Consider the following 22,152-nt stretch of genomic DNA (forward strand, 5'->3'; position numbering starts at 1 on the left):
ACAAAAGTAGCAGTCAAATACAGGACACTTGTGTTTACCCCGAGAAAGACTACCACGACCATGAAGCCTTACGTGGGTACCTGTGAGCGCATGTGTGTACGTGCCGATTTTTTTCTACAAATCGGTTTTGGCTTAATCTTCCCGACTACACTGTCCATACATTATTTCTACTTTATATAGGCTGTGCATTTATCATATCATTCCTGCTTTTACTAAATGTTAGTGTTATTTTAGGTTTAATGTGTTGTGGTATGATTTCGTAGGTTATTTTTTGGGGTCTGGGAACGCTCAAAAATTTTTCCCATATAAATTAATGGTAATTGCTTCTTTGCTTTACGTCATTTTGGCACTGAAGGTTTCATAGGAACGCTCTGCCTTAGCGGGGGAAATACAGGACAAGGGTGGTCCCATATGGGACAAACCAATTTAGCCCAATATATGGGATGTCCCTGCTAATACAGGACAGTTGGCAACCCTACACCCCTCTGTTCTGAGGTTGTGTCCTCTGGTTTTAGCCTCCCCCTCCATAGGAAACATCCTCTCCACAGGAAACATCCTCTCCACATCCACTCTACTGACTCCTTTCAAAATTCCATGGGTTTCAATGAGATCCCCTCATTCTTTTGACTTCCAGTGAGTACAGGCCCAGTGTGTTGGCGCGTGGCCAAGTGGTTAAGGCGTTCGTCTAGTGATCTGAAGGCTGCTAGTTTGAGCTTTGGCTGAGGCAGCATGTGTGTCCTTGAGCAAGGCACTTAACCACACATTGTTCTGCAATGACACCGGTGCCAAGCTGTATGGGTCCTAATGCCCTTCCCTTGGACAACATTGGTGTCGTGGAGAGGGGAGACTTGCAGCACGGGCAACTGCTGGTCTTCCGTACAACCTTGCCCAGGCCTGCACCCTGGAAATCTTCCAAAGCGCAAATCCATGGTCTCATGAGACTAACGGAAGCCTATATACAGGCCCAGAACAGTCAAATGCTCCTCTTACGACAAGCCTTCCAATCTCGGAATCATTTTCGTGAACTTCAGAACCTGTCCAGCAGTAAACTGTTACTGAAGAATCAAAAATCTGAGCATTGTTCTTTAAGATGAATCTTCATTTATCAGTCGTACAGTACTCAGCCAGATGGAAGTTAGTACAGGGTGGGGAGTTAAATCACTTGGGCACTTTATGCCTGACAAAAGCCTTCAAATCAAAGTAAATCACAGCTGTTGTTTTATTGAATCTGAGAAAATGTAACAAAGATCACTGTCATACTGCAAGAACATAGGATTATAATATATAGCAGCAGCATTAGGCCATTCGGCCCATCGAGTCTGCTCTCCCATTCAATCGTGACTGATTTACTTTCCCTCTCAACCCCATTCTCCTGCCATCTCCCCATGACCTTTGACACCCTTACTAATCAAGAACCTATCAACCTCCACTTTAAACATACCCAGAGACTTGGAACGAACACTCCATATGCCTTTCTGACATCACGGGGTGCCACAGCAGTGTAATGCTCTTATAGCCCCGGGTGTTGGGAGTTCATTTGGAGTTCAGTTCCGGCGTCCTCTGTAAGGAGTCTCTTCGTTCTTCCCGTGTGCAAGTGGGTTGCTTCTGGCTACTCCAGTTTCCTCCCACAGTCCAAAGAGGTACCAGTTAGTAGATTGATTGGTCATGGCACATTGTCCTGTGACTAGGCTGAGGTTAACTTGGTGAATTGCTGGGTGGTGCAGCCTGGTGAGCCAAAAGAGCATGTTCCGCACTGCATCTATTTATTATTATTTATTGTATCTCAATAATAAATGAACAAATAAATAAATCATCCTGTGGAAGGAGTTTTGTCCTGCTTTGGGAGATATAATATGACAGGAGCCTCAAAACAGAGTGGTGTTCCTCAGCAATGGCAAGGTAACAGCCCACTTTACCCGCTCAAATTTCACACTGTCAACGTTTGAACACACGGCTTCCTGGCTCAGAAATAGGAAATAATGCCAATCTGTGAAGAAAAGCAGCGTATTCTAGGGGCACTGGGCTGGCACCAACTCATTCACCTGTCGTGTGGGCAGAACAACAAAGCAAAGTCTTTTTAATCGAACAACACACACAAATGACTGAAGGAACTCAGCAGTCCAGGCCGCATCTATGGAAAAGTGTACAGTCAATGTTTTGGGCTGAGAATCTTTATCAGGACTCGGCCCGAAAAGTTGATTGTACTGTTTTCCATAGGTGCAGTCTGGCCTGCTGAGTTCCTCCAGTAATTTGCGTGTGTTGTTCTAATAAAAATGTATTCCATTTTGTGGTTGTGTGTGTGTGTGTGTGTGTGCATGTCTTTCAATGAAAAGGATGAAAGGGATGCAGACAGCTACATTCCAGAGATTCCTCAAACCCATAACCTTTCTGTGGATCAAGCTGCACAGACAAAGGATGAGCACAACCCCAACCAGATTAGCAGGGCCACATTTGCACCTAATTAAACCACGTCCTGTCAAACTCATTACTTCACGACCTCATTCCGCTTTGCCTGTAGAACAATGCGTTCAGTCACTGATCAAGCTCCACACTGTGAACTAGGCAGCAGAGGATCAAACCAATAACGTGATGCCACAAAGAATCTCCAGACCCTCAGTTATGCAAGCCACTAATTAATTCAGGAGCCAAGTCAACAATAAAGGCCAAATGGCAGGCAAAAGGGTGTAAAATTCCTTTAATGTTGCAGTACAAATGTCATCCTCAAGTCTGATGTTTTTTAACATTAGCTTATAAACCAATTAAAACCATTTGGGTTGACCTGCACCATATTCTTTTTCAGGAGAAATTCTGCGAAGCAAGACACAAAAATGCTGGAGGAGTTCTGTAGTTTAGGCAGCATCTATAGAAATGAATAAACAATCGACATTTCAGGTCCAAACCCTTCTCCAGGACTGGAGCCAAGTCAAAAGGGAACATGCCAGAATAAAAAGGTAGAGGGAGGGGCCATATACTTTCTATTTGTTACGTATTGTAGCCAATATTATAATAGTGAACTGCAGAAACCTTAAAAATTAGGATTGATTCCCTCTTTATAAAGAAGCATCATTTTAATGGTATTAATCAGTGCCACTGGCTTGAATTATTCCGGCATTCTACAGTAATCAATCAGGAACTGATATTACCCTAAAGCCGCACACACGAGGAAATCTGTAGATGCTGGGATTTCAAGCAACACACGTAAAAAAAGATATCTTCTTCCAGTTAGTCCTGACGAAGGGTGTCGGCTCGAAACGTTGACTATACCTCTTCCTATAGATGCTGCCTGGCCTGCTGCATTCACCTAAAGCCACCAGGTTCGTGAAGAGACATGGATAACTTTTGGAACTGATTTTGTGACTGCAGACTCTTATTCAAGGACTCTTTACAACTCCTGCTCTCACTATTGCAATTCATGCTCTCACAGTATCTCACTATTTGCACAGTGTGTCTTCTTTTGCACACTGGCTGTTGTCAGTCTTTGTGCACAGTTATTATAATCTGTTACATAGTCATAGTTATACTTTATTGATCCCGGGGGAAATTACTTTTCCTGTAAATGCCTGCAAGAAAATGAATCTGAAGGTAGTAAGCGGTAATTTATTTATTTATTGAGATACTGCACGGAACAGGTCCTCCCAGCCTTTCGAGCTGCACCCATACTTAACCCTACCCTAATCTCGGGACGATTTACAAAATCCAATTAACCCACCAACCATTATCTCGTTGGACTCTGGGAGGAAACCGAATGCAGTTGGGAGGGAGAACATACAAACTCCTTATAGACTGCGGCAGGAACTGAGCCGCGATCTCACGGCTTGTGCTGTAAAGTGTTACACTAACCTCTACACTACCAGGTCACATTGCTATCATGGGTTCCTCAGGCTGCTGAAACTGATATGAAGCACACTTCCTGTGCAACATTTAGCCACACCCTGCATTTCTTGGATTGATCAGCCCTAATTACATCACTCGTTAAAGAGATTCCTTCCTCTCCAGCCCTGTACCTTTTCTTCCCGCCTGGATTCAGCTATCTCCTTCTAACTATCCTCCTTCCCATTGCCCAGCATCTCATTTTGTAGTCTTTCCCATTCCTTTCCCGTTCTGACTATTCCTTTCCATAAATGCTCCCTGACTTACAGGGCGCCTCCAGCGGTTTTGTGTGTGTGCTGCTTTAAGGGAGTTTCTCCAGCACAACAGTTTTCCAAGTGAAATAACTTTGTTTTGTTGTGCGATCATCTGTTTGCTGAACGTCCAGTCATCCTCCCCACCCTAGACTCTATTCAGTACCTATCACAGTGTTGCCAATGGCAACATAGCAACCTTTGACTGCTAAATATTCAAAAGTTATAAGGGAGAGGTTGGACAAGCTAGGACTTTACTTCTTGAAACATAGGAAACTGAGAGGTGACCTCACAGGGGTATATAAAATAAGAGGTCTCAAGGAATGGGAACTTAAATACCTTAAATATACCCGATTACCTGGCCTCCACAGCTGCCTGTGACAATGAATTCCACAGATTCACCACTCTCTGGCTAAAGAAATTCCTCCTCATCTCCATTCTAAAAGGATGCCCCTCTATTTTGAGGCTGTATCCTCTGGTCTTAGATTCCCCCACCATAGGAAACAGACTGTCCATATCCATTCTATCCGGGCCTTTCAACATTCGATAGGTTTCAATGAAGTCCCCCCTCATTCTCTTGAATTGAAGCCCAGAACCATCCAATGCTCTACATATGGCAAATGCTCCTTTCGATCCCGTAATCATTCTCGTGAACCTCCTTTGAACTATCTCCAGTGTCCGCATATCCTCTCTGAGAAAACAGATCCAAAACTGCTCACAATACTGCTAGTGAGGCCTCAGCAGCGATTTGGAATGAGCTACCGGAGAGAATGGTTGAGGTAGGTACCATGATAACATTTAAAAGACATTTGGCTTAATACATGGATAGGAGGGTTTGGAAGGAGATGGGCCAAGTCAGGCAAATGGGACTAGTTTGGTGGACACCTTGATTAGCATGGAAACACTGGGCTGAAAAGTCTGTTACTGTGCTGCATGACTTACAAAACACTAATTTCAATCTCTACTTGAAAGCATTATTAAACTACAAACATGTGGGGTAGAAGGGTTACTTTTATAGCTCTGTTTGCAAGCCAACCCTAACACAATTGTTCCTCGCCCCTCTGCCAAACACAACGATGAACAGATGGTCAGTAACCCGGCCTGACCAATCCATCAAAACTAACTTACTGCTCATGACTAAAGGACTCCTTTCTGGTCCCAGTACACTGGTCTCATCAATTTCAGCAGTGGCAACAAATGTGATAAAAAGCCCAGAGAAAATTCACTGCCCAGAACAAGGAACCAGCCTCGAAGGAAAGTGGGGTGGTGGGGTGGAGATACGTGTCTATCAAGGAGGAGTAGGGTGCTCCTTCCCACCGCTAGACTGCAGGTTCTCTTGCCTAAGGTGTTGCACCTGCTTAACCCTTCAGTCAAGGACATGTGAAGCCACGGGAGCAGGTGGTGGATGCTCGTATGAGCAGCCGGTGCATCTCACAAGTCCTGGTGTTGTGACCACTGACACCAGACAGACAATCTTTGAAGTGCATTGATAATGGCTGGGGTCACCTGTCTTGTAAAGAGAATGCCCAGAAGAAGGCAATGGCAAACCACTTCTGTCGACAAATTTTGCCAAGAACAATCATGCCCATGAGACCATGACTGCCTATGTCACACGACATGGAACAGAATGATGACGAAGGAAAGGAGCAGTCCTGCCAGGAACGAGGCTTATATGGACACTGAATGTATAATGTTAGCTCAAATGCGCCTCTGCCTGCGCGCATGTGTTTAATCCGGACCAAGCATCGACATCCTGCCACTCAATGTCACTAAGACCAAGCAATTGCTTGTAGACATCTGGAAGGGGAGCCAGGAGAATGTGCAGCAGTCCTCATCAAGTGGTAAGCAGTGTTAAGTTCCTGGGTGTCAAAGGACCTCCCCTGGGCCCAGCACATAAGTGTGATTATGAAGACAGCCTCTACTTCCTCATTGCCAGTTATATTGACTGACTGCATGGCAGCTTGGTATGGAAGTACCAATGTCCTTGAATGGAAAATCCCACAAAAAGTAGTGGACAAGGCCTAGTCCATCATGGGTAAGCCCTCCCCACCAATGAGCATACCTACATGAAACACTATTTCAGGAGAGCAGCATCCATCGTCAGGGATCCCCACCATCTAGGTCATGCTCTCTCCTCGCTGCTGCCATCAGGAAGAAGGTACAGGAGCCTCAGGACTCACACCATCAGGTTCACACCAGCAGTTGGTGGATGGTCTTATGATGCAGCTGGTACATATCACAAGTCCTGGTTATGTGACCACTGACGCCAGGCAATCTCTGAAGTGCATTGATAATGGCTGGGGTTACCCATCTTGTTACCATCCCTCAACCATCAGGCTCTTGAACCAAAGGGGATAACTTCACTTGCCCCATAATTGAATTGTTCCCACAAACAATGGACTCACTTTCAATGACTCTTCATCAAATTTTCTTTACATTTATTATTATTATTATTATTATTATTATTTCTTCCTTTTTCTATTTGCACTGATTGCTGTCTTCTGCACTCTGGTTGGGTGCCCAAGTTGGTGTTCTGTCATTGATTCTATTATGGTTATTATTCTATAGACTTGTTGAGTATGCCCACAAGAAAATGAAACTCAGAGTTGTATATGGTGACATATATGTAGTTTGATAATAAATTTACTTTGAACTTCTTGAACATCTCAAAGTATCTATCTTGAGCCCAATATATTGACGCAATGAGAAAGAAGGCACACCAGTGGCTAAACTTCAATGGCAGTTGGAGGAGATTTGATATGTCACCAAAGACTAACACATTTCAACAGATGCGCAGTGGACAGCATTCTGATTGGTTGCATCACCACCAGGTATTGAGAGACCAGTGCACAGAATTGAAAAGAGCTGCAGAGGATTGTCGAGTCAGCCAGCTCCATCGTGGCCACTAATCTCTCCACCATCAAAAGTTAGTACCTCGAGAAGCCAGCATCCATCACTGCGGACCCTCGTCCAGGGCATACTCTCTTCTCCTTACCAGCATCAGGGAGAATGTACAGGAGTCTGGCAACATAGGTTCAATCTTTTTGGAACAGCTTCTATCGCTCTACCATCAGGTTTATGAACAGTACCTCACTATTTTGAACACAAGAAATTCTCCAGATGCTGGAAATCTAAAACAACACTCACAAAATGGTGGAGGAACTCAGCTGTTCCGGCAGCATCTCTGGAAATGAATAATCAGTCAACATTTTGGGCCGCGACCCTTCTTCAGAACTGAGAAAGAAGGGGGAATATGCCAGAATAAAAAGTTGGGGGGAGGGGAAAGAGACTAGCTGGAAGGTGATGGGTGAAGCCAGGTGAAAAGGTCAAGGGCTGGAGAAGAAAGAATCTGATAGGAGAGGAGAATGGGGACCAGAGGAGAAAGGGAAGGAGGGGACCCAGAGGGAAGTAATAAGCAGGTGAGAAAAAGTGAAAGGTCAGTGTGGGGAATGGGGGGGGGGGGGGCAAATTTGTATACCTGAAGGAGAAATTGATTTTCTTGCCATCAGGTTGGAGGCCACTAAGATGGAATATAAGGTGTTGTTTCTCATCCCTGAGGGTAGCCTTATTGAGCCACAAGAGGAGGCCATGGATCAACATGTCAGAATGGGAATGGGAGTGGGAATTAAGATGATTGGCCACTGAGAAGTTCTGCTTTCCAGCATATATAGACTTTCTCATATTTGCTTATTTATTTCCATATATGCTGCCTGACCTGCTGAATCCAACATTTTGTGTGTGTTACCTCACTAATTTACTCTTTCTGCACTATTTATTTACTTCTCATATTTCTTATCGTAATTTATAGTAATTTTTATGTACTGCATTGTACTGCTGCTGTAAAACAACAAATTTTACAACATCTGTGATAATAAACCTGATTGCAATCCTTTCCTCAAAGCAAATTAAATGGAAATGTACATGAGGTAAATGTCCCTCTTGACAAAGACCACACAGCAGCTTACAAACACAGATTGTTCAAGGTTACGCAAAAAAAACCAACTACAATCCACCCCAATCTGAGCTATCAAACTATCTAGATCATAAGCAGTTTAATTTTGACGTCTCCCCACCTCCATGGCTTTCTCTGAAGGTGTGAGCTCATTTCTGGTGGGGATAGTTAATTGGATAGCTGTTGTAGAAGATTCTGTCAGACACAATAGATTGAGTGTGAATTGAGCATCAGCAGTGGGTGGCCTTGATGTCAGAATGCTGTCCCTTCAAATCCCACTTCCTACACTGGAGCAGAATGGAGACTTCAGGATCAGAATCAGGTCACAGAATACAGTATGTGGTGTCTTTTTTTTCGGGAGGCCATCCAGATGGAATATGAGGTGTTGGGGGAGCAATACCTCATAATCCTTTTGGGTAGCCTCCGACCCGATGGCATGAACATTGATTTCTAAAACTTACCGTAATTTTCACAGTCTTCCTCTTCACTTGTTTTCCATTCTCCATTATGGCTCATCTCTTACCCGTTCCCTTCTCCTCACCTGCCCATCACCTCCCTCTGGTGCCCCTCCTCTTTTCCTTTCACCCCTGGTCCACTCAAATTTTTTCTTCTTCAGCCCTTTACCTCTTCCATCTCTCACCTCCCAACTTCTCACTTCACACCTTCCATTCCCCCCAACCTACATTCCCACCTATCACTTGCCAAATTGTAGTCTTTCTTCTCCCCCACCTTCTTATTCTGGCTTCTTCCTCTTTCCTTTTCAGTATTGAAGAAGGGTCTTGTCCCAAAACATTGACTCCATCCCTGTCCATAGACGCAGCCTGGCCTGGCTGGGTCCCTCCAGCATTTTATGTGTGTTCCTTTTAACCTACATTAAGATCGATCTGACTATTCTCTCCCACATTGCCTTCCAATTTGTTTTCTTCCATGAGCCAAACCTCTGATCTAATCTCTGAGGACATACATGTGTTCAAAAGTTCAACGTAAATTTATAATCAAAGTATGCATTTTGTGTTTGTTGCTCACTAACTTCTGTATTCCTTTTATTCTGTTGATGTATTGATATGTGACATGGTCTGTTTGGTTGGCACACAAAACAACTTCGGCTCTGTACTTGTGACAGTAAAGGACCAATACCAGTTTACCAAATTCTGTTCATGCATTTTTTTTCTAACGCCAATTATTCTATGTTAAGGTGATTCATCGCTGCAACAAATAGTATGCCTTTCTTCACCCACGGGGTCAAACAGTAGCACAGTGGTGAGCACGACTCTTTGCAGTACAGGTGACGAGGTTTCAATTCTTGCTGCTGTGTGTAGGGATTTTGTACGTTTTCCCCATGACCGCGTGCTTCACCTCTGGGTGCTCCATTTTCCTACAGTGGTCCAGTGATGTATCAGTCAGTAGGTTAATTGGTCATTGTAAGTGGTCCCGTGATTAGGCTAGGACTAACTTGAGGGATTGCAGGGCTGTGCAGCTCGAAGGGCTGGGAGGGCCTACTCTGCGCTGGATCTCAATAAATAAATTTTAAAAATTAAACTTGCAAAACATGGACCAAAACACCCATAGTACATCTGAACCATAATCATAGAACACCACAGTACAGAAACCGGACCTTCAGACCATCTATTCCACGCTAAACAATTACTATGCCTCGTACCATCGACCAGCACCCAGACCACAGCCCTCCAGTCCCCTCCCATCCATGTAACTACCCACATTTCTCTTAAATGTTGAAATTGACCCCACATCCAGCACTTCGCAGGCAGCTCATTCCACACTCACCAACCAGTTTACAAGTTTTCACCAAAGAAACAAATACCAGGAACTTATCTCCTCTGCAAATCAAGGTATGGCTACCCTTTATTGATTCCAAAGAAAGATCCGCCAAGCAGATTACGAGGCTCTGAGCAAAGAGTCATAGAATTATACAACAAAGAACAGGTACTTCGGCTCTCCGTGTCTATGTTCATCATGACGTACTTGTCTATATTCATCCCAGTTTCCAGCAGGTGGTCTACAACCTTCAATGTTATTTCAGGGAGCTCATCTCAAAGCATCTTGATTGTGCTGAGTGTAACTGATATCCTCCACCCATTACTAGATTTGAACTACTCTCTATATGATTTTTTAGACTATAAAACACACGGTCATTCAGCCCATCGAGTCTGCTGTGCCTTTCCATCATGGCTGATTTATTACCCCTCTCAACTTATTATCCCTGTAACCTTTCACAGCCTTACTATTCAAAGTCTTCTTTAAGTATATCCAATGGCTTGTCCTCCACACCCACCTGTGGTAATGAACTCCATCCTCAGGCTAAAGAAATTCCTCCTCATCTCTGTTCTAAGTGGATGTGCCCTCTGGTTCTAAACTCTCCCACTGTAGGAATCATCCTCTCTATCTACAGGACTGTGCAAAAGTATTTTGATATTCTATTAGGTGATAAAGAGGTTTTTGTAATTGGTGCAACACAAACCAATTGCTGGGGGAACTCAGCAGGTCAGGCAGCATCTATGGAGTGGAATAAACAGTTCATGTTTTGGGCAAAGACACTTCATCTAAACTATGATGTAAGGTCCTGATGAAAGATCTCAGCCCAAAACTTTGACTGTTTATTCCTGCACATAGCTGCTGCGTGACCTGCTAAGTTCCTCCAGCATTTTGTGTGCTTTGCTCTGGATTTCCAGTATCTGCAAAATCTCTTCTGTTTGTAATTGGTGCATTGTGATGATGGATGACTAGACTAGATCTTGGTCATGTGTCATGTAAAGGCTTTATGAATTCATTTAATGGATGTGGGTTTCACAGACTGAACTTAATTGGCAAGCTGCCCTTGAGAAAGTGGTGACGAACTGTTGTTTTGAACTGTTGCAGTCCTTGACACGTGGATATCCCCACATGATATTAGGGAGAGAGCTCCAGGTTTCAACCTAGAGACGGTGAATAAACGGCAATATATTTCTGAGTCAGCTCCTGTGTAGGTACAAGGGGACCTTCTAGGTGGTGCTGTGTCCCGTACATTTACTGGCCTTCTTCTATCTGGTAGAGGTTGTGGGTTTGGAAAGTGCTGCCCAAGGAGACCTTATTTATTTATTGAGATACAGCGTGGAATAGGCCTTTTCAGCTGTGCCGCACAGAAATTCCATGACTTAATCAGAGACTAATCATGGGACAATTTACAATGACCAATGAACCTATCAACTGGTATGTCTTTGGACTGTGGGAGGACACCGGAGCACCCAGAGGAAACCCACGCGGTCACAGGAAAAACATACAAACTCCTTACAGGCAGTGATGGGAACTGAACTCGGGTTGCCTGTACAGTAAAGTGTTGTGCTAACTCTATGCTACCCCCACAGTGAGTTGCTGCAGTACACCCAGTATATGCTTTAAAAAAAACTGCTACTGTGCATTAATGAAAAGCACAACACAGACCAGGACCTTCGGCTGACGTTGTGCCAACCTTTTAACATAAGAGATCAATCTAACCTTTCCCTCCTACATAGCCCTTATTTTTCTATCTACAAGTTTCATAAATTACCCTAATGTATGTTTCTCTACCATCACAGCTCTTGGAGTGAGGTGTGAGTGACTGGCTGTGGATGGCTGCCTATCAACTTGGTTCCTACGTACTGTATGGTGTCGAGCTTCCTGAGTGTTCCAATTAGTTAGGAGGTGAGTTAAATTCTGCAGTATCTTTAATCTCTGCCCTTATAACTACTTTGTGTACATGGCAAGTTCCATCCAGGAACACCATCCGTGTTGGACAACTTATCAATGGCGACTTTATTAGGTATACCCGCTCGTTAATGCAAATAGCTAAACAGCCAATCATTTGGCAGCAACTCAATGAACAAAAGCATGCGGGCACGGGCATTCCCAGAATGGGGAAGAAATGTAATTGGCGTGATTTTGACCATGGAATGAATGCTGGTGATAAGACGGTGTGGTTTGAGTATCTCATAAACTGCTGATTGTTCAAGCACAACAATCTGTAGAGTTTTCAGAGAATGGTGCAAAAAAACAAAAAGCTTTCAGTGAGCAGTTCTGTGGGCAAAAACGCCTTGTTAGTGAGAGCAGTCAAAGGAGACTGACCAGACTGGTTCAAACTGACAGTAACTCAGATAACCACACATTACAGCAATGGTGTGGAGCAGAGCATCTCTGAGCACACAACACATTGAACCTTGAAGTGGATGAGCTATTGCAGCAGAAGATCATGAACATACATTGAGTTGCTTCTACATGATTGGCTCATTAGATATTTGCATTAACAAGCAAATGTACAGGAGTAGTTAATAAACTGGCCAGTGAGTGTATTGGAAATGTGGCGACTGACTCCAAACAACATGCTCCTCCATAGTAACTAATAAATTAAGTTTGTTTCAGAGATGTGGCATGGGATATTGTCCAGGACACGTGGAATAACACCTTCTTTTCTGCCTTCATTCCAGATACTATTTGAGATATTAATTATGTTATTAGCAGGATATTTATCGCGTATAGCATATTGGCTTTCTCTTTCCTACTGAATCATCCAGCATTATTGCTCCCTTCCATCACCTCCTTTATCTATATTTCTCAAGCAAGATTAAACTAGGATAGTCAGCCAAACCAGCAGTAATTGATTGAAACATTAATAAATCTTAAATTGCATTTTGGAATATACTAACCCAAAGCAAATTGCATAACTTCATCTGTCGTTCATTATTTGATTTAGGGTTCTAAATCTAACGTCTCACTGCACTTTATTCCTTTCTTGTCTTTCCCCACACTCCCCACCAGAAATAAACGCCTCCAGTCCAGGAACTGTCACAATTAATAACTACTTGTATTTGCATAGTCCCTCTAAAAGTGGAAAACACACCAAGCATTTCATTGGATCATTAGCAGATGAAACCTGATACCGAGTCACATGAGGCACTATTAAACATTTGACAGTTTTCTTTTAAGGAACATTTGAAAATGTAGAAAAATTTGCATTCAGCAAGCTGCCCAGCTTTACCATCTAGTAACCGCTTAAGTATCCAGAGCTTTACTTGCTGGAATGAGGGAATTGGCCTTGTTCCTGGACTCCAGGACACAGAGGAATGGCTTTGATCGTCTTTGAATGGAAAAGCCAACAAAATGTAGTGGATACAACCCAGTCAATCACAGCTAAAGCCCCCCTCCCCCCACCATTGAGCACATCTACAAGAACCCCTGTCATTCAGGCAATCTTCACTTCTCATTTCTCATCTGGAAGAAAGTACAGGAGCCTTAGGACCCACACTACCAGGATCAGGAAGAGTTAATACTCCTCAACCATCAGAATAAAGTGGATAACTTCACTCACCCCAACCTAGAAATGACTCTACAGCCCACGGCCTCACTTTCAAGAACTCTGCAACTCATGTTTTCAATATTATTTAGTTACTTATTTATTATTTTTTAAATATTTTGTATTTGCACTATTTGTTATCTTTTGAATATTGGATGCTTGTCCATCAGTTTGTGTGCAGACGTTCATTGGATCTATTGTGTTTATCTGTATCTACTGTGAATGCCCACAAGAAAGTAGATCTCTGAACAATTGATAATCAACTTGGATTTGAACTTTGAACTGCAAAGAAATTTAGCTACAGCCCTTGTTCTGCACTGCTTGATGAATTAATAATTGAGGATTCAGAGTCTTGTCCCTGTACCTTTCCCTGCAAGGTGTTTCAGGTGATGAGGCTGTATGGACTGGCTTGGAGAACACAGATACAGGAGGGATCGAGAGATGAGCCAAAATCCAGAGCTGATGTAAGGAATCCCTCACTGCAACACTTATGTGGCATGCTGGTGTCTGGTGTGGTAATGTGTTTCTCATAGACTTGAAGGTTCATGGAGTTACACAGCACAAAAACAGACCCTTCAGCCCAACTTGTTCATGCTGACCAAACTATCTATGCTTATCCCATTTGCCTGCACTTAGCCCATATTCCTCTACAACAGGCATTCCAGCCTGGGCTCCACGTACCCCCTGTTTAATGGTGCTGGTCCATGGTATAAGAAAGGTTAGGAATCCCTATCTATGTACCTGTCCATTAAATGTTGTAACTATACCAGCCTTTACTACCTCCTTTGGCAGCTTGTTCCATCTACCCACAATTTTCTGTTTGAAAAATTTTACCCTTAGGTCAGGTCCTTTTTAAATTATTCCCATCTCACCAATGCCCCTTTGTTTAGACTCCCCTACCCTGGAAAAAAAGACAACGACTATCAAGTCTATCCATACCCCACCTAATTGTATAAACTTCTATATGGTCATCATCCTCCTTTCGTCCAGGAAAAATACTCCCAGCCTATCTAGCCTATAACTCAAGACCTCCGGAGCTTCCAAAGTTCATGTGAATCTTTTCTGCACCCTCTCTAGCCTAATCACAAACTTATATAGTGCAGCGACCAGAAGTACGCAATCTGACTAATGATTTGTACGACTCTAATATCACAGCCCAATTTCTATAATTCTTATTGCACTTGCTTTACTGTGCCACACACAAATCAGTCCCCAGTGCCAATGAAAGCATGAATGAAAGGACCTATCTTCACAGAAATCACAACATATGACTCCAAGTGTAACACACACGAAGTGCTGGAGGAATTCAGCAGGTCAGGCAGCATCCACGGAAAGGAATAAAGAGTCAATATTTTGAGCTGATACCTTTCATCAGGATTGATCCTGTTGAGGGGTCTTGGCCTGAAATATTGACTTGTTATTCCTCTCCATAGATGCTGCCTGACCTGCTGAATTCCTCCAGCACTTTGTACGTGTTATTCTGGATTTCCAGCATCTGCGGAATCTTGTGTGTTTACATTTTTATAAGGATGTGAACATTATTGGCAAATACAATTTATTCCTAATTCTTTTTGAGCTGAGGAGGTACCTAAGAATCAGGCACAAAATGTTGGTATACATGTGTATGGTTAATTAACAATGTTTGAACTTAATATATCCGGAGTCATATAAGGTACACCAGGCACGTGTGATAGATGTCCTTCACAGATATAGGTCTCACTTCATCAGGGTCAGGAACAGTTATTACCCTTCAACCATCAGGCTCCTGAACCAGTGTGGACAACTTCACTCACCTCAACTCTGAACTTATTGGACCCACTTTCAAGGACTCGAGAACTCATGTTTTTAGGGTTTTTTTGTATTTGCACAGTTTGTCCTCTTTGAAGATTTTTTTGTCATTACTTGTGTGTAGTTTTTCATTGATTCTATCACACTTCTTTGTTCTACTGTGAATGCCTGCAATAAAATGAACCTCAAGTATATGGTGACATATACAGGACATACTATGGTTAAAAAAAATTACTTTGACTTTGAGAATCCAGAAGTTTCACGATCACTATTACTAAGTTCAGCTTTCTTGCCTAAATGTTAAATTTCAAAATTGTTTTATGATTTAAATTTAAATTCTCCAGCTTCCAGAGTGAGATTGGAACCCTTTAAATCAAAACTTCTCAACTCCGGTTACTATGACTGATAACTTAACCTCCCTTCAATTATCCAAATAGATATGTCCACTGTTAAAAGCCATACCTGCAACTGTCCAAGCCCAAAGCTTTGCAATTCTCTCCCATAACCTCTCCACCTATTTTCTTCTTCCTTTAAGATTCCTTGAAATTTACACCATTCAGTGCCCAATAATATTGAAATATTAGACCATAAGACATAGGAGCAGAATTAGATCATTCACCCATAGAATCTGCTCCATCATTTCATCATGGCTAATTTATTTTCCCTCTCAACCCCATTCTCCTATCTTTTCCCCATAACTTTGGATGTTCTTACTAATCAAGAACTTATCAATCTCTGCTTTAAATATACCCAATGACTTGGCCTCCACAGTCATCTGTGGCAAAGAATTCCACAAATTCACCACCCTCTGATTAAAGAAATTCCTCTTCATCTCCTTTCTGAAGGAATGTCCTTGTATTCTGAAGCTGTACTCTCTGGTCCTAGACTCCCTAACTATTGGAAACATCCTCTCCAGGTCCAATCTATCAAGGCCTTTCACTACTCTATAGGTTTCAATGAGATCCCTCCTAATTCTTCTGTACTCCAGCATGTACAGGCCCAGAGCCACCATTCGCTCTTCATACATAAACTGTTTCATTCCTGGGATCTTTCTTCTCAGCCTTCTCTGGACTCTCTCCAATGCCAGCACATCCCTTCTTAGATAAGGGGCACACAATCGCTCAAGTTGTGCGAAGTTAAGTTTTGTTTGAGAGTAGCTCTCCAAAGCTCCGAGATATGTTGGTGTGTCTACACCGTTCAGGTCCTGAACTGACGGGCACAACCCCAATCCTACCTCACCAATGAATACTACACAACACCTCTTGCATGATTGGAATATCTTCTCTTGCACAGTTATATTTCTTCACTGTCTTGTACAAGTTATGTACGACTCATGTTTTCTGTGTGTCTGAATCTAGGTGTTGCTGTCAGTAAGTTTTCATTGTCCCTGTAGCTCACCATAATTGTGCACACGACAAATAGAATTGACTGGACTGGACTTGCTAAGGGTGGTACTCAAAATGGAAGTAAATTTTATTTTAAGTAGTGAAGGGAAAGTGAAGAAGGCAAAACTGGTGTTCTCAAAAGCCAAACTTTCCAGAGTGAAGGTGAATACCGGGGAAGAACAACAGTGAGGAATATCCCAGAAAATTTTAGTGCTGAGCACGTGTAGTCCTTATTGACTGGTGATCAATTCAAGGAACTGCACTCCAGTGAGATTTAAGCCATGGCAGGCAAGTGTGTCTGAATAAAATAAAAAATCCATACATGGATAGAACATCAAATGATTTGTGTCAGCAAAGTTTAAATTCATTCTTGTAAAAATCGCAGCCATCACATTTATTGCACAGTTGCACCTGTAGGGGACAGGACACAGACAAATCAGTGTTCAAACAAATGTATTTGACGAGGGGTGGGTGAACCGAGGAGGATTCTTTAAAAGTGACAAAAACTGTAGATGTTCCCTTGACTTGTGAAGACAAAAAAGGTGAGTCCATAATTACAAGACAGAATCACCCATACATCCATCAGGTAATCCGTTACCCAGAGAAGTTGAGAGAAGGTGAAATCTGCAGCCACAGGTAAACAGCAGAGACACAGTCAAGGTGAAGCTGGATTTTGGAGCCAGGAGTAGATGGAGTGGAGGTGGTGAGGGAACAGGACAGCAGTGGAAAGAGGCAGCTCATGTGAAGCATAAAGACCAGAATAGATAAGCCAAAACCTGATGGCCTTTTCTCTGTACCGTCCATTCAAATGCAGTTCTGTGATTATCAGTTCTGTGAACACACAGCGGCGGTCAGTTCCGATCCTCGTCAAGTCTCTCAAAGCTTCCTGCACAGTGGAGGAGGGCTGGAGGAGGTGGGGAGTGTCCCCCCTTGGACCTTTCCATCAGCGGCTTCTCTCGCTCTCAGCGTTCCTTTGGCTCCCGTCTCTCCCATCATGGCACCCCGGTGCCTTTGCTGCTGCCTTAGTTACTTTCCGTTTCCTTCACTCAGACCTCGCTGGTAGTCAGGTATCTCCTTACCTCCTGTGGGGCAAAATGACGGGTTTTGATACGGAAGGGAATAATTTCATCACCAGTACTGGCTGCCACTGCACCTCAAACCCAAATCCCTACCTCAAAACTCACCCTCGATCTCTCGGTTGAGACCCTCGCCTGGGCCCCCTGTGTTCCCTCTAGTGGTGAACGTCCCATGGTATACTTCATAGCAAAATTAAAGAGTGGCTAAGTGTTTTGGATTCTCGCTGTCCCTCAAGTCAACATCAATAAAGTAATACTAATTGGTTTTGCCCCACGCAGTTTGTGGGAGCTAGTGACGTGCAAGATAGCTGTCATGCATCCTGGACATTATAATTTATAATTGATGTGGGACCTCAAGAATCTGTGAAATGAGCATTTTGAACACAAACCTCTCCCCTTATCAGCAAGGCAGCTAGCTCAGAGAATTTTCACACTGAAGTAATCTGATGTGACAATATATTCAGTAACTAAAGTGTCTTTTTGTATCTCACCAGATCACTGCATAAAGGTACGATGCCCACCAGCTCACAGAGATTTAAGTGTAAGAGTATTTTTCCCAAAAGGAAACCATCTATTTTAGGATACGTGGCAGGCACTGCTCGCCTGCCCCAGTACTGTGTTATGAAGACACTGCTTGTAAAACGAGTTTGGCAAGTAATTGAAAAAATAATGTTAGTGCCGAGAGATTGTGTGTTGGTGATAATGCACGTAGTCTGAAATTTAAGCAGGGAAGTTACTGTTAGACACAAACACGAGAAAGTCTGCAGATGCTGGAAATCCAAAGTAACACACACTGAGGAACTCAGCAGGCCAGGCAGCATCTATGGAAAAGAGTAAACAGTTGACGTTTCGGGCCATGACCCTTCATTGGGACAGTTACTGTTAGCTTCAAGCTTATCGGAAGAGCCTTAATGTGTAACAAGCACAAGACACAACACTATACTGTACATCTGGCTAAGGGCAGACTGGAAATCAGTAAAATTATAACCTCTGGCTTGGGTCAGGTTTGGATTGGCCATGGTCAGGAGTGGACAGGTTTCAACCTTGCATCTGACCTCCGGGTGATGAACCTTGTGTTCATGAGTTCGATCACCATTCACTATTCAAGAGGGAGCTGCACTACATGAGATCGCCCTTTGCTGTGCCATGGAGAACAAGCTGCAGCTGTGAAAAGAGAGACTGAACAACCAAAAGACCCTCCATCAGGACATCTAGGCCTGAAACATTGTATGTTATTCCCCTCCATAGATGATGCCTGACCTGCTAAGTTCCTCCAGCATTTTATGTGTGTTACTGTAGATTTTCTACATCAGCAGAATCTCTTGCGTTACTCATTTAAATGGGACAATCTGCGAGGTAATATTGAACCTCTAGGTAGAACACATTGGAATATTGTGTTCAGTTCAGGTCGCTTCATTATAGAAAGGATATGGAAGCTTGAGGGAGGGTCCAGAGAAGATATATGCTGCCTGGTCTAAAGACTAAGACATGAGGAATGGCTGAGTGAGCTAGGACTATTCTCTTTGGAGCAAAGGTGGATGAGAGGTGACTTGATAGAGGTACACATACAACATGATAAGAGGCATAGATCAAGTGGGCATCCAGAGACTTCTTTCCCAGGGAGAAAGACAAATAAAAGGCCGCATAATTTTAAGGTGATTGGAGGAAAATACAGGGGGAGGGTGTCAGAGTGTGTGACGTTTGGACATCATGCTTGGTGATGGAGGCAATACAGTACACTTGGAACATTTAAGGAAATCGTAGATGGGCACATGAATGATAGGAAAATGGAGAATGAGTAGGAGGGAAGAGTTAGATTGATCTTAGGGTAGGTTAAAATGTCAACACAACATCGTGGCTGAAGGCCTACGCTGTGCTGTCATATATATAATATGTTGGAGGAACTCAACAGGCCAGGCAGTATCTATGGAAAAGAGTAAACAACCAACGTTTCTGGCTGAGAACCTTCATCAACCTGAGACATCTACTGTACTCTTTTCCATAGCTGCTGCCTGGCCTGCTGAGTTCCTCCAGCATTTTGTGTGTGTTGCTTGGAATTCCAGCATCTACAGATTTTCTCTTGTCTGTGCTGTAATATTCTATGTTCTATTCAGTAGCCTGGAGTTCTATTCATAAATTAGCAGGGTCCCTGAGGCGAACCAGAAGAGTTTCCAGCTACAATTTTTTTCTCAGAAGTGGGTCCTATCCCACTGACTTAGTATTGTTAATGGAGAGACACACACAAAATGCTGGAGGAACTCAGGTCAGGCAGTACATATGGAGGGAAATGAACAGTTGACATTCTGGGCTGGTGCACAGAACAAAGGAAGGTGGTGGGAGGGGAATAATGTTCTATGTTCTATATAAAGGTAACAAGGGTCATCACATTTCAAAATGTCTTCATAATTGTACCTTAAATTACATGGTGGTGTTATTTCGGAGGATCTTTCTCAGGTCCAGCATGTAAGTGCCACTACGAAGAAAGCATGGTAGTACCTCTACTTCCTTAGGAGTTTGTGGAGATTAGGCATTACATCCAAAAATTTGACAAACTTCTGAGGATGTGTAGTGCAGAGTATATTGAGTGGCTGCATCACATCCTGTTGTGGACACACCGATGCTCTTGAATGGAAAATCCTACAAATAATAGTGGATATGGCCCTTCTGACAACTGAGCATATCTAATGGAGCCTTGTCACAGGAAAGCAGCGTCCATCATCAAAAACACCCACCACCCAGGACATGGTCTCTTCTCACTGCTGTCATCACAAAGAAGGTACAGGAGCGTCAGAACTCAACACCACCAGGTGCAGGAACATTTGTGACCCCCTCGACCATCAGACTGTTAAACCAGAGGGGATAACTTTACTCAAGTTCACTTACCCCATCGTTGAAATGCTCCCACAACCAAAGGACTCCCTTTTAAGGATTCTTCATTGCATGTTCTCAATACTTATTGTTTATTTATTTATTATTATTTCTTTCTTTTTGCATTTGCACAGTTTGTTGTCTTCTGTACACTGGTTGAACACCCAGGTTGTGTGTTTCATTGATTCTGTTATGGTTATTATTCTATAGGTTTATTGATTATGCCCACAAGAAAATGAATCTCAGGGTAGTATATGGTGACATATATGTACCTTGATAATAAATTTACGTTGATATTAGACATTGTAACCAGCAGTAAACTTTAAGAATTGTTGGTGAGAGACTCAGTGAAACATGTGATGTGATGATTACAAAGAGCATAGACAGAAGGTACACAGAAATCAATTAAAAAATGAAGACAGATATTGATTGGTTGCCTATAATCGAAAAGCTGTTCAATTGTCAGAGCAACTATCCGTTTCCCATCACTACGGGTATCTGCTGATTAAAGTGCATAAGTTTTTATTGAAAGGCTGGGGTAGGTGAGCATTTTAACACTGGCTTCGGACTACCCATCCCGCTGTAGGAAATCTTCCAGTCTATGGAATCACATGCAACCGTGACAACTGCTGTTGGGATGCACAGTCTGTGACAGATATGCAAATCCTGCTCCCAGCATCCGCACTGTGTCAAGTAGCGATAACATGTCTGGAAGGGAACAGTTCACGGATTTCAATAATTCTCCTGGTCTAAACTCTGATTTTCTACAGCAGCAGCTGAATTAAATTTCACAGCTGAATGGGAGTTTCAACACTGTCATTTCCATTCCCATTTTCTCCACAATGGTTAATACAATCCATTAAACCCTGCTGCAGAAGCTGTTTATCCGTGTATCTCACTGCATTTCAATGGCCCTATAGTACTACCACGTAGACTGGGATTAAACGAACCAACACTCACATCTACAGTGTAAGAAACTTCTTCGCGCAACCTCTACAGACAATCAGAAAGAGGGAGTCATTGCAGAATAAGTACGATTAGACTTTGACACTTTGATTCTTAGTTTGCAAAATAGTGGATTACCTATTCCGAAATCTAGACTCCAAGAGAGTGACCTTGTATTCGAAGAAAGAATCCTCAACAGAAAATGTAGTGGATGCAGCGCATTAAACCACAGGAAAAGCCCTCCCCACCATTGAGCACAGCTACATAGAGCATAGGACAGGAAAGTAGCTTCCACCTTCAAGGGCTCCTACCATCCAGGCCATGCTCTCTTCTTGCCACTGTCAGTGGGAAGGAGATACAGGAGCCTTAGATCCCACACCACCAGGTTCAGGAAGTTGTTACCCTCCAACCATCAGGCTCACCAGCATGGATAGCTTCACTCTCCTCAACCATGAAATGATTCCACAACCTATCGGTACACTTTCAAGGAATCCACAACCCATTTCTCAATATCAATTAATTCATTCATTCATTCATTTGCTTGTTAGTTTTGTATTTGCAGAATTTGTCATCTTTTGCATATTGGCTATTTGTTTGGCTTTGTGTACAGTTACGCATTGACTTTATTGTGTTTCTTTGTAACTATGCAAATGCCCACAAGGACGTGAATCTCAGGGTGGTACACGGTGACACA

General features: G+C 42.9%; 1 protein-coding gene across 7 annotated transcripts in view; it reads right to left on the minus strand.

The window, feature by feature from the left end:
• LOC140200617 (protocadherin-1-like) overlaps positions 1-22,152 on the minus strand; it is a 514,369-nt gene that overhangs the window by 437,898 nt on the left and 54,319 nt on the right. The window contains exon 3 of one of the 7 annotated variants that reach the window (XM_072264185.1): positions 16,531-17,651. The exons of the other annotated variants lie outside the window; for them this stretch is intronic. Coding sequence (XP_072120286.1) covers positions 17,616-17,651 — 36 coding nt within the window. The 3' untranslated portion in view covers positions 16,531-17,615. Of the gene's footprint in view, positions 1-16,530; positions 17,652-22,152 lie in introns of those variants that run through there. 7 annotated transcript variants of the gene reach the window in all.

Source organism: Mobula birostris, chromosome 7, assembly GCF_030028105.1.
Source record: "Mobula birostris isolate sMobBir1 chromosome 7, sMobBir1.hap1, whole genome shotgun sequence".
In the NCBI taxonomy this organism is placed as follows: Eukaryota; Metazoa; Chordata; class Chondrichthyes; order Myliobatiformes; family Myliobatidae; genus Mobula; species Mobula birostris.